At 46.5% G+C, this 13,068-nt stretch overlaps 1 protein-coding gene across 1 annotated transcript in view; it reads left to right on the top strand.

The window, feature by feature from the left end:
* Window positions 1–1,466: 1,466 nt before the first annotated feature.
* Window positions 1,467–13,068, top strand: part of LOC109886525 (mast/stem cell growth factor receptor kita-like) — a 97,054-nt gene continuing 85,452 nt past the window's right edge. The window contains exon 1 of the mRNA XM_031816109.1: window positions 1,467–1,836. Within this exon, the coding sequence (XP_031671969.1) occupies window positions 1,782–1,836 (55 nt within the window). The 5' untranslated portion in view covers window positions 1,467–1,781. The remainder of the gene's footprint in view (window positions 1,837–13,068) is intronic.

Here is a 13,068-nt window from a genome sequence, read left to right as displayed (position 1 = left end):
TGCACATACACGAAACAACACACTATTCCACACACAGACATGGAGGGGAAACAGAGGGTAATATACACGTCTAATACTGAGGGAATTGAAACCAGGTGTGTAGGAAAACAAGACAAAACGAAATGAAATGGCTATTATATATTAAATACTGTGTGTCCCAGTGAGAATAAAGAAGTTTTCTATTAAATACTGTGTGTCCCAGTGAGAATAAAGGTGTTTTTCTAATGAAGAACCACAAGGCTAGAGCTGTACCAGTCATGTGGAGGAGATGTCTTGACACAGCACAAAGCCTACCAGTGTAAATAGTCCTTCAACACCCTAGAGCTCTAGTGAGGCACAACAACACAACTGTTATGAGCTCAGGACACAGACATGTAGCAGGCAGTCACACCACACACACACACACACACACACACACGTACCACACACACACACTCTCTCACACACACACACACACACACACACACACACACACACACACACACACACACACACACACACACACACACACACACACACACACACACACACACACACACACACACACACACACACACTCACACACTCACACACTCTCACACACACACACACACACACACACACACACACACACACACACACTCTCTCTCTCACACACACACACACACACACACACACACACTGTCTGAATGTTTATAACCGCAGCATGATGATGAGTAATCATCTGAATCATCTAACACAATATTGATTAGTGAAGGTGAAGTGAAACCAAGTGAATAACAAACCATATCACCACCACCATTAACCTACCACTGACAGAGAGAGGACCATTAACCTACCACTGACAGAGAGAGGACCATTAACCTACCACTGACAGAGAGAGGACCATTAACCTACCACTGACAGAGAGAGGACCATTAACCTACCACTGACAGAGAGAGGACCATTAACTTACCACTGACAGAGAGAGGACCATTAACCTACCACTGACAGAGAGAGGACCATTAACCTACCACTGACAGAGAGAGGACCATTAACCTACCACTGACAGAGAGAGGACCATTAACCTACCACTGACAGAGAGAGGACCATTAACCTACCACTGACAGAGAGAGACAGACAGACAGACAGAGACAAGCAGAGAGAGACAGATAGATAGAGAGAAAGAGAGACAGACAGACAGTGAGTGAGTGACAGATAGAGGTAGAGAGAAAGAGAGCGAGAGATGGACAGAAGGACAGACAGACAGAGATGCAGTAGACTGCAGACGCCAAAACACCCTCTTCACTGTCAGTGTCCAGGGGTAATCATTCAAAGTGTGAACGGTGCTTTAAAAATCGCAGATTCATCCTGCGGGAATTCATTTTATGACGAGGCGCTATTTATTTAGAAAAACTGTCAACGTGACTTTGGAGACAGGAGTTGTTCTTCCAGTAATAACGACTCAGCCGCGCGCTGGCGGTGGTCCAGATTGGCTTGCGCACTGGCCGTGGACCTGACTGGCTGGCGATGCGGAACGGATCGGATCGGTATACTGCTGAAGGAGACGAAGACAGGAGGAGAAACGGAGAAGAGTAGAGCGAAAAATGTCTACTGGCCCTTTAAGGAACATTAAAATCCATCGGAGTGTCGTATCAGCCCCTTGAGAGAATCCAATCAGTAGCGTTCCTCCTTCAGTTAGATAGGGACCATACCTCAGCGGTATTGACCCGCTACGCAGTTCACTGTACGGGTAGACACGACAACTTTAGACACACACACAAGTCCAGACGCATGGGGTAGGATTAACAACACAGCTAATCATGAGAGACAACTGGATTCTAGTTATCATGCAGTTTCTGTTGTTTCCGCTGACAGGTGAGTCGCCACGTTTTTCACGTGCTGTTTATTGTGGTTTTACTGTTTTAGGTTTTGGTTGTGGTTTATATATAGCGTGTGTTGTGTTTTATATATAGCGTGTATGGATGGTTATGTTATGGTTTATATTTGGCGTATATGGTTATGTTGTGGTTTATCCAATATCCTGTGGTTGATTATACACCATATATACAAAGGTATGTGGACACCCCTTAAAATGTGTGGATCGGGCTATTTCCACCTCACCCGTTGCAAATCGAGCACACAGACATGCAATCTCCATTGGTAAACATTGTCAGTAGAATGGCCTTACTGAAGACCTCGGTGACTTTCAACGTGGCACCGTCATAGGATGCCACCTTTCCAACTAGTCAGTTCATACAATGTCTGCCGTGCTGGAGCTGCCCCCCGTTTGTTATTGTGAAGTGGAAAAGTCTAGAAGCAACAACGTCTCAGTGATATGCCACACAAGCTCACAGAACGGGACCGCGCGAGTGCTGAAGCACGTAGCGCGTAAAAATAGTTTGTCCTCGGTTGCAACACTCACTACCGAGTTCCTAACGGCCTCTGGAAGCAACGTCACCACAAGAACTGTTCATGACAAGAACTGTTCATCATGAGCTTCAATGGGTTTCCATGGCCGAGCAGCCGCACACAAGCCTAAGATCACCATGCGCAATGCAAAGCTTCGGCTGGAGTGGTTGAATTCTGGAGCAGTTGAAACGCGTTCTCTGGAGTGAAGAATAACGCTTCACCATCTGGCAGTCCGATGGATGAATCTGGGTTTGGCCAACTGTAAAGTTTGGTGGAGGAGGAATAATGGTCTGGGCTTTTGGTCATAGTGTAGGTAGACCTACTGTAGCAGTATAACTTTAGACCGTCCCCTCGCCCATTCCTGGTCATAGTGTAGGTAGACCTACCATGGGGGTGTAGTCTAAGACATGTTGTTTCGGGTGTTGGTATGGAGTGGGGTTGTGTTGGTATGGAGTGGGGTTGTGTTGGTATGGAGTGGGGTTGTGTTGGTAGGGAGTGGGGTTGTGTTGGTAGGGAGTGGGGTTGTGTTGGTAGGGAGTGGGGTTGTTTTGGTAGGGAGTGGGGTTGTTTTGGTAGGGAGTGGGGTTGTTTTGGTAGGGAGTGGGGTTGTGTTGGTATGGTATGGAGTGGGGTTGTGTTGGTATGGTATGGAGTGGGGTTGTTGTGTTGGTATGGAGTGGGGTTGTGTTGTGTTGGTATGGAGTGGGGTTGTGTTGTGTTGGTATGGAGTGGGGTTGTGTTGTTTTGGTATGGAGTGGGGTTGTGTTGTGTTGGTATGGAGTGGGGTTGTGTTGTGTTGTGTTGGTATGGAGTGGGGTTGTGTTGGTATGGAGTGGGGTTGTGTTGGTAGGGAGTGAAGTTGTGTTGGTAGGGAGTGGGGTTGTGTTGGTAGGGAGTGGGGTTGTGTTGGTAGGGAGTGGGGTTGTGTTGGTAGGGAGTGGGGTTGTGTTGGTAGGGAGTGAAGTTGTGTTGGTAGGGAGTGAAGTTGTGTTGGTAGGGAGTGAAGTTGTGTTGGTAGGGAGTGAAGTTGTGTGGTAGGGAGTGGGGTTGTGTTGGTAGGGAGTGGGGTTGTGTTGGTAGGGAGTGGGGTTGTGTTGGTAGGGAGTGGGGTTGTGTTGGTAGGGAGTGGGGTTGTGTTGGTATGGAGTGGGGTTGTGTTGGTAGGGAGTGGGGTTGTGTTGTTGTGTTGGTATGGAGGGGGGTTGTGTTGGTAGGGAGTGGGGTTGTGTTGGTATGGAGTGGGGTTGTGTTGGTAGGGAGTGGGGTTGTGTTGTGTTGGTATGGAGGGGGGTTGTGTTGGTAGGGAGTGGGGTTGTGTTGGTATGGAGTGGGGTTGTGTTGTGTTGTGTTGGTATGGAGGGGGGTTGTGTTGGTAGGGAGTGGGGTTGTGTTGGTAGGGAGTGGGGTTGTGTTGGTAGGGAGTGGGGTTGTGTTGGTAGGGAGTGGGGTTGTGTTGGTAGGGAGTGGGGTTGTGTTGATAGGGAGTGGGGTTGTGTTGATAGGGAGTGGGGTTGTGTTGGTAGGGCGTGGGGTTGTGTTGGTAGGGAGTGGGGTTGTGTTGGTAGGGAGCTTTCCCGGCACTTCCTTGGCCAATGGCCTGTTCTGTATTTTATAGCATCATCTTGGACATTTTAGCTTATTAGGCTATTCCATTGTTTTGTTATGCATGGTAACACACACACACACACACACACACACACACACACACACACACACACACACACACATTGTTTTGGTTATCCAATTAATTATTCATACAGTTTAGCAACATATGTTGGCTTCCGCGCATAACAGGTGGCAGCAGGCAGGCTAAACATGTCTGGACGTTCAGCCCATGTTGTTTACATTGTTATTACCAGGCTACTGGACTCCAGATGTAGAATGCAGAATAAGCTGATCTGATGCAATAAGCCCATGTTTATTCAACACAGGGCTTAGGCAGGCAGACACACACACACACACACACACACACACACACACACACACACACACACACACACACACACACACACACACACACACACACACAGTGGAAGTTGCTGGATATTGGCAGGAACTGGAACAGATTCTTGCGACATGTGGCCGTACATTGTCATGCTGAACCATGAGGTGATGGAGGCGGATGAATGGCACGACAACGAGAGGATTTCATCACGGTATCTCTGTGCATAAAAATGTGCACTGATAAAAATGCAATTGTGTTCGTTGTCCGTAGCTTATGCCTGCCCATACTATAACCCCACCGCCACCATGGGGCACTCTGTTCAAATCAAATCAAATCAAATCAAATCAAATTTATTTGTCACATACACATGGTTAGCAGATGTTAATGCGAGTGTAGCGAAATGCTTGTGCTTCTAGTTCCGACAATGCAGTAATAACGAACAAGTAATCTAACTAACAATTCCAAAAAAAACTACTGTCTTATACACAGTGTAAGGGGATAAAGAATATGTACATAAGGATATATGAATGAGTGATGGTACAGAGCAGCATAGGCAAGATACAGTAGATGATATCGAGTACAGTATATACATATGAGATGAGTATGTAAACCAAGTGGCATAGTTAAAGTGGCTAGTGATACATGTATTACATAAGGATGCAGTCGATGATATAGAGTACAGTATCTACGTATGCATATGAGATGAATAATGTAGGGTAAGTAACATTATATAAGGTAGCATTGTTTAAAGTGGCTAGTGATATATTTACATCATTTCCCATCAATTCCCATGATTAAAGTGGCTGGAGTAGAGTCAGTGGCATTGACAGTGTGTTGGCAGTAGCCACTCAATGTTAGTGGTGGCTGTTTAACAGTCTGATGGCCTTGAGATAGAAGCTGTTTTTCAGTCTCTCGGTCCCAGCTTTGATGCACCTGTACTGACCTCGCCTTCTGGATGACAGCGGGGTGAACAGGCAGTGGCTCGGGTGGTTGATGTCCTTGATGATCTTTATGGCCTTCCTGTAGCATCGGGTGGTGTAGGTGTCCTGGAGGGCAGGTAGTTTGCCCCCGGTGATGCGTTGTGCAGACCTCACTACCCTCTGGAGAGCCTTACGGTTGAGGGCGGTGCAGTTGCCATACCAGGCGGTGATACAGCCCGCCAGGATGCTCTCGATTGTGCATCTGTAGAAGTTTGTGAGTGCTTTTGGTGACAAGCCAAATTTCTTCAGCCTCCTGAGGTTGAAGAGGCGCTGCTGCGCCTTCTTCACGATGCTGTCTGTGTGAGTGGACCAATTCAGTTTGTCTGTGATGTGTATGCCGAGGAACTTAAAACTTGCTACCCTCTCCACTACTGTTCCATCGATGTGGATGGGGGGGTGTTCCCTCTGCTGTTTCCTGAAGTCCACAATCATCTCCTTAGTTTTGTTGACATTGAGTGTGAGGTTATTTTCCTGACACCACACTCCGAGGGCCCTCACCTCCTCCCTGTAGGCCGTCTCGTCGTTGTTGGTAATCAAGCCTACCACTGTTGTGTCGTCCGCAAACTTGATGATTGAGTTGGAGGCGTGCGTGGCCACGCAGTCGTGGGTGAACAGGGAGTACAGGAGAGGGCTCAGAACGCACCCTTGTGGGGCCCCAGTGTTGAGGATCAGCGGGGAGGAGATGTTGTTGCCTACCCTCACCACCTGGGGGCGGCCCGTCAGGAAGTCCAGTACCCAGTTGCACAGGGCGGGGTCGAGACCCAGGGTCTCGAGCTTGATGACGAGCTTGGAGGGTACTATGGTGTTGAATGCCGAGCTGTAGTCGATGAACAGCATTCTCACATAGGTATTCCTCTTGTCCAGATGGGTTAGGGCAGTGTGCAGTGTGGTTGAGATTGCATCGTCTGTGGACCTATTTGGGCGGTAAGCAAATTGGAGTGGGTCAAGGGTGTCAGGTAGGGTGGAGGTGATATGGTCCTTGACTAGTCTCTCAAAGCACTTCATGATGACGGATGTGAGTGCTACGGGGCGGTAGTCGTTTAGCTCAGTTACCTTAGCTTTCTTGGGAACAGGAACAATGGTGGCCCTCTTGAAGCATGTGGGAACAGCAGACTGGTATAGGGATTGGTTGAATATGTCCGTAAACACACCGGCCAGCTGGTCTGCGCATGCTCTGAGGGCGCGGCTGGGGATGCCGTCTGGGCCTGCAGCCTTGCGAGGGTTAACACGTTTAAATGTCTTACTCACTTCGGCTGCAGTGAAGGAGAGACCGCATGTTTTCGTTGCAGGCCGTGTCAGTGGCACTGTATTGTCCTCAAAGCGGGCAAAAAAGTTGTTTAGTCTGCCTGGGAGCAAGACATCCTGGTCCGTGACTGGGCTGTCACGTGACTGGGCAACGTTGACATCAGCAAACCACTCGCCCTCACAACGCCATACACACGTGGTCTGCGGTTGTGAGGCCGGTTGGACTTACTGCCAAATTCTCTAAAACGATGTTGGAGGTGGCCTATGGTAAAGAAACTAGCATAATATTCTTTGGCATCAGCTCTGGTGGACATTCCTGCAGTCAGCATGCCAAAAGCACGCTCCCTGAAAACTTGAGACATCTGTAGCATTGTGTTGTGTGACTAAACTGCACATTTTAGAGTGTATATATTTCTTTTTACAGTGTACTGTTGTACACACACACAGACACGCACGCACACACACGCACGCACGCACACACACACACACACACACACACACACACACACACACACACACACACACACACACACACACACAGAGACACACACACACAGAGACACACACACACAGAGACACACAGACACACACACAGACAGACACACACACAGACACACACAGACACACAGACAGACAGACAGACAGACAGACAGACACAGACACACACAGACACACACACACAGACACACACACACACACACACACACACAGACACACACACACACACACACAGACACACACACAGACACACACACAGACACAGACACACACACACACAGGTGTGTGCCCTATAATGTTGTTTACATCAAGCTATAACGGTAGTGTAATCTGTCATCTTCAACCTGTTCCTTCAAGCCCAGAGTCACACTATTAGAAGTGGCACCCAATCCCCTAGTTAGTGCACTACTTTTGACCAGATATCTATGGGCCCTGGTTAAAAGTAGTGCACTAACTAGGGAATAGGGTGCCATTTGGGATGCTGACTATGTATTTGCATAACTGTATCCCAAGGTAGTTGGTCGTATCCGGGCTTTTCCCAGGAAAAGGTGTGTGTTTGTGTCTGTGTGTCTGTGTGTGTGTGTGTGTGTGTGTGTGTGTCTAAAGCTGTTACCGCCACACCAGCAGTTACAAATCATGACGGCAGTCAAATTCCACTTAACCATTTAGTCGCTGTAACTATTGGTTGCAAGTTCAAATTCAGGGTAGCCTAGTGGTTAGAGTGTAGAGGTGGCAGGGTAACCTAGTGGTTAGAGCGTTGGACTAGTAACCAAAAGGTTGCAAGTTCAAAACCCCCGAGCTGACAAGGTACAAATGTGTCGTTCTGCCCCTGAACAGGCAGTTAACCCACTGTTCCTAGTCCGTCATTGAAAATAAGAATTTAGTTAAATAAAAGTTAAATAAAAAAATTGAAAACTAGGCTTCAAAACGGCATCCTATTTCCCTATGGGCTCTGGTCTAAAGTAGTGCACTACATAGGGAATAGGGCTCTGGTCTAAAGTAGTGCACTACATAGGGAATAGGGCTCTGGTCTAAAGTAGTGCACTACATAGGGAATAGGGCTCTGGTCTAAAGTAGTGCACTACATAGGGAATAGGTCTCTGGTCTAAAGTAGTGTACTACATAGGGAATAGGGCTCTGGTCTAAAGTAGTGCACTACATAGGGAATAGGGCTCTGGTCTAAAGTAGTGCACTACATAGGGAATAGGGCTCTGGTCTAAAGTAGTGCACTACATAGGGAATAGGGCTCTGGTCTAAAGTAGTGCACTACATAGGGAATAGGGCTCTGGTCTAAAGTAGTGCACTACATAGGGAATAGGGCTCTGGTCTAAAGTAGTGCACTACATAGGGAATAGGGCTCTGGTCTAAAGTAGTGCACTATATAGGGAATAGGGCTCTGGTCTAAAGTAGTGCACTATATAGGGAATAGGGCTCTGGTCTAAAGTAGTGCACTACATAGGGAATAGGGCTCTGGTCTAAAGTAGTGCACTACATAGGGAATAGGGCTCTGGTCTAAAGTAGTGCACTACATAGGGAATAGGGCTCTGGTCTAAAGTAGTGCACTACATAGGGAATAGGGCTCTGGTCTAAAGTAGTGCACTATATAGGGAATAGGGCTCTGGTCTAAAGTAGTGCACTATATAGGGAATAGGGCTCTGGTCTAAAGTAGTGCACTATATAGGGAATAGGGCTCTGGTCTAAAGTAGTGCACTATATAGGGAATAGGGCTCTGGTCTAAAGTAGTGCACTACATAGGGAATAGGGCTCTGGTCTAAAGTAGTGCACTGCATAGGGAATAGGGCTCTGGTCTAAAGTAGTGCACTGCATAGGGAATAGGGCTCTGGTCTAAAGTAGTGCACTACATAGGGAATAGGGCTCTGGTCTAAAGTAGTGCACTACATAGGGAATAGGGCTCTGGTCTAAAGTAGTGCACTACATAGGGAATAGGGCTCTGGTCTAAAGTAGTGTACTACATAGGGAATAGGGCTCTGTTCTAAAGTAGTGCACTACATAGGGAATAGGGCTCTGGTCTAAAGTAGTGCACTATATATGTAATAGGGTCCTGTTGTAAAGTAGTGCACTATATATGTAATAGGGTCCTGTTGTAAAGTAGTGCACTATATAGGGAATAGCGTTCCATAGGGTTGTGGTCTAAAGTAGTGCACTATATAGGGAATAGGGTCCTGTTGTAAAGTAGTGCACTATATATGTAATAGGGTCCTGTTGTAAAGTAGTGCACTATATAGGGAATAGGGCTCTGGTCTAAAGTAGTGTACTACATAGGGAATAGGGCTCTGGTCTAAGGTAGTGCACTATATATGTAATAGGGTCCTGTTGTAAAGTAGTGCACTATATATGTAATAGGGTCCTGTTGTAAAGTAGTGCACTATATATGTAATAGGGTCCTGTTGTAAAGTAGTGCACTATATATGTAATAGGGTGCCAACCCTTTTATTCTTTATTGTACCTTTACTTAACTAGGCAAGTCAGTTAAGAACAAATTCTTATTTTCAATGACGGCCTAGGAACAGTGGGTTAACTGCCTGTTCAGGGGCAGAACGACACATTTGTACCTTGTCAGCTCGGGGTTTGAACTTGCAACCTTTCGGTTACTAGTCCAACGCTCTAACCACTAGGCTACCTGCCGCCCCAGGGTCAGAAGCAGTGCACTAAATATGGAATAGGGTGCCAACTCTGGTCAGAAGTAGTGCACTAAATTTGGAATAGAGGTGCCAACTCTGGTCAGAAGTAGTGCACTACATAGGGAATAGGGTGCCATTTGGAACAAAAGTCTAGACTTCTGAAGATCGACACATGATTTGCCTGGCAGGTTTTCCACCAACATGATCTTCATGTGACCGTTCGTGCCCCAGGGCCGTCAGTCCATGCCTGCATCACAAATGGAACCCTATTCCCTATGTAGTGCACTACTTTTGACCAGGGTTGGCACCTCTTCCATATTTAGTGCACTACTTTTGAACAGAGTTGGCACCCTATTCCATATTTAGTGCACTACTTTTGAACAGAGTTGGCACCTCTATTCCATATTTAGTGCACTACTTTTGACCAGGGTTGGCACCCTATTCCATATTTAGTGCACTACCTTTGAACAGAGTTGGCACCTCTATTCCATATTTAGTGCACTACTTTTGACCAGGGTTGGCACCCTATTCCATATTTAGTTCACTACTTTTGACCAGGGTTGGCACCCTATTCCATATTTAGTGCACTACTTTTGACCATAGTTAGCACCCTATTCCCTATATAGTGCACTACTTTTGACCAGGGTTGGCACCATATTCCCTATATATTACACTACTTTTGACCAGGGTTGGCACCCTATTCCCTATATAGTGCACTACTTTTGACCAGAGTCGGCACCCTATTCCCTATATAGTGCACTACTTTTGACCAGGGTTGGCACCCTATTCCCTTTGTAGTGCACTACTTTTGACCAGAGTCGGCACCCTATTCCCTATATAGTGCACTACTTTTGACCAGAGTCGGCACCCTATTCAATATATAGTACACTACTTTTGACCAGGGTTGGCACCCTATTCCCTATATAGTGCACTACTTTTGACCAGGGTTGGCACCCTATTCCCTATATATTACACTACTTTTGACCAGGGTTGGCACCCTATTCCCTATATAGTGCACTACTTTTGACCAGAGTCGGCACCCTATTCCATATATAGTACACTACTTTTGACCAGGGTTGGCACCCTATTCCCTATATAGTACACTACTTTTGACCAGGGTTGGCACCCTATTCCCTATGTAGTGCACTACTTTAGACCAGAGCCCTATGGCACCCTATTCCATATATAGTACACTACTTTTGACCAGGGTTGGCACCCTATTCCATATATAGTACACTACTTTTGACTAGAGTTGGCACCCTATTCCCTATATAGTTCACTACTTTAGACCAGAGCCCTATGGCACCCTATTCCATATATAGTACACTACTTTTGACCAGGGTTGGCACCCTATTCCCTATATAGTGCACTACTTTAGACCAGAGCCCTATGGCACCCTATTCCATATATAGTACACTACTTTTGACCAGGGTTGGCACCCTATTCCCTATATAGTGCACTACGTCAGACCAGAGTTAGCACCCTATTCTCTAAGTAGTGCACTACTTTTGACCATAGTTAGCACCCTATTCCCTATATAGTGCACTACTTTTGACCAGAGTCGGCACCCTATTCCATATATAGTACACTACTTTTGACCAGAGTCGGCACCCTATTCCCTATATAGTTCACTACTTTAGACCAGAGCCCTATGGCACCCTATTCCTATGGCACCCAGACCAGAGTTAGCACCCTATTCTCTAAGTAGTGCACTACTTTTGACCATAGTTAGCACCCTATTCCCTATATAGTGCACTACTTTTCACCAGGGTTGGCACCCTATTCCATATATATTACACTACTTTTGACCAGGGTTGGCACCCTATTCCCTATATAGTGCACTACTTTTGACCAGAGTCGGCACCCTATTCCCTATATAGTGCACTACTTTTCACCAGGGTTGGCACCCTATTCCATATATAGTACACTACTTTTGACCAGAGTTGGCACCCTATTCCCTATGTAGTGCACTACTTTTGACCAGGGTTGGCACCCTATTCCCTATGTAGTGCACTACTTTTGACCAGAGTCGGCACCCTATTCCATATATAGTACACTACTTTTGACCAGGGTTGGCACCCTATTCCCTATATAGTGCACTACTTTTGACCAGGGTTGGCACCCTATTCCCTATATATTACACTACTTTTGACCAGGGTTGGCACCCTATTCCCTATATAGTGCACTACTTTTGACCAGAGTCGGCACCCTATTCCCTATATAGTGCACTACTTTAGACCAGAGTCGGCACCCTATTCCATATATAGTACACTACTTTTGACCAGGGTTGGCACCCTATTCCATATATAGTACACTACTTTTGACCAGAGTTGGCACCCTATTCCCTATGTAGTGCACTACTTTTGACCAGAGTTGGCACTCTATTCCCTATGTAGTGCACTACTTTAGACCAGAGCCCTATGGCACCCTATTCCCTATGTAGTGCACTACTTTTGACCAGGGTTGGCACCCTATTCCCTATGTAGTGCACTACTTTTGACCAGAGTCGGCACCCTATTCCCTATATAGTGCACTACTTTTGACCAGAGTCGGCACCCTATTCAATATATAGTACACTACTTTTGACCAGGGTTGGCACCCTATTCCCTATGTAGTGCACTACTTTTGACCAGAGTCGGCACCCTATTCCCTATATAGTGCACTACTTTTGACCAGGGTTGGCACCCTATTCCCTATATAGTGCACTACTTTTGACCAGAGTCGGCACCCTATTCCCTATATAGTGCACTACTTTAGACCAGAGTCGGCACCCTATTCCATATATAGTACACTACTTTTGACCAGGGTCGGCACCCTATTCCATATTTAGTTCACTACTTTTGACCAGGGTTGGCACCCTATTCCATATATAGTACACTACTTTTGACCAGAGTTGGCACCCTATTCCCTATGTAGTGCACTACTTTTGACCAGGGTTAGCACCCTATTCCCTATGTAGTGCACTACTTTTGACCAGAGTCGGCACCCTATTCCCTATGTAGTGCACTACTTTTGACCAGAGTCGGCACCCTATTCCCTATGTAGTGCACTACTTTAGACCAGAGTCGGCACCCTATTCCATATATAGTACACTACTTTTGACCAGGGTTGGCACCCTATTCCCTATATAGTGCACTACTTTTGACCAGGGTTGGCACCCTATTCCCTATATAGTACACTACTTTTGACCAGGGTTGGCACCCTATTCCCTATATAGTGCACTACTTTAGACCAGAGCCCTATGGCACCCTATTCCATATATAGTACACTACTTTTGACCAGAGTTGGCACCCTATTCCCTATATAGTGCATTACTTTAGACCAGAGCCCTATGGCACCCTATTCCATATATAGTACACTACTTTTGACCAGGGTTGGCACCCTATTC

This window comes from Oncorhynchus kisutch, unplaced genomic scaffold, assembly GCF_002021735.2.
Source record: "Oncorhynchus kisutch isolate 150728-3 unplaced genomic scaffold, Okis_V2 scaffold744, whole genome shotgun sequence".
Taxonomy (NCBI): Eukaryota; Metazoa; Chordata; class Actinopteri; order Salmoniformes; family Salmonidae; genus Oncorhynchus; species Oncorhynchus kisutch.
This window is presented reverse-complemented; position numbering and strand designations above follow the sequence as displayed.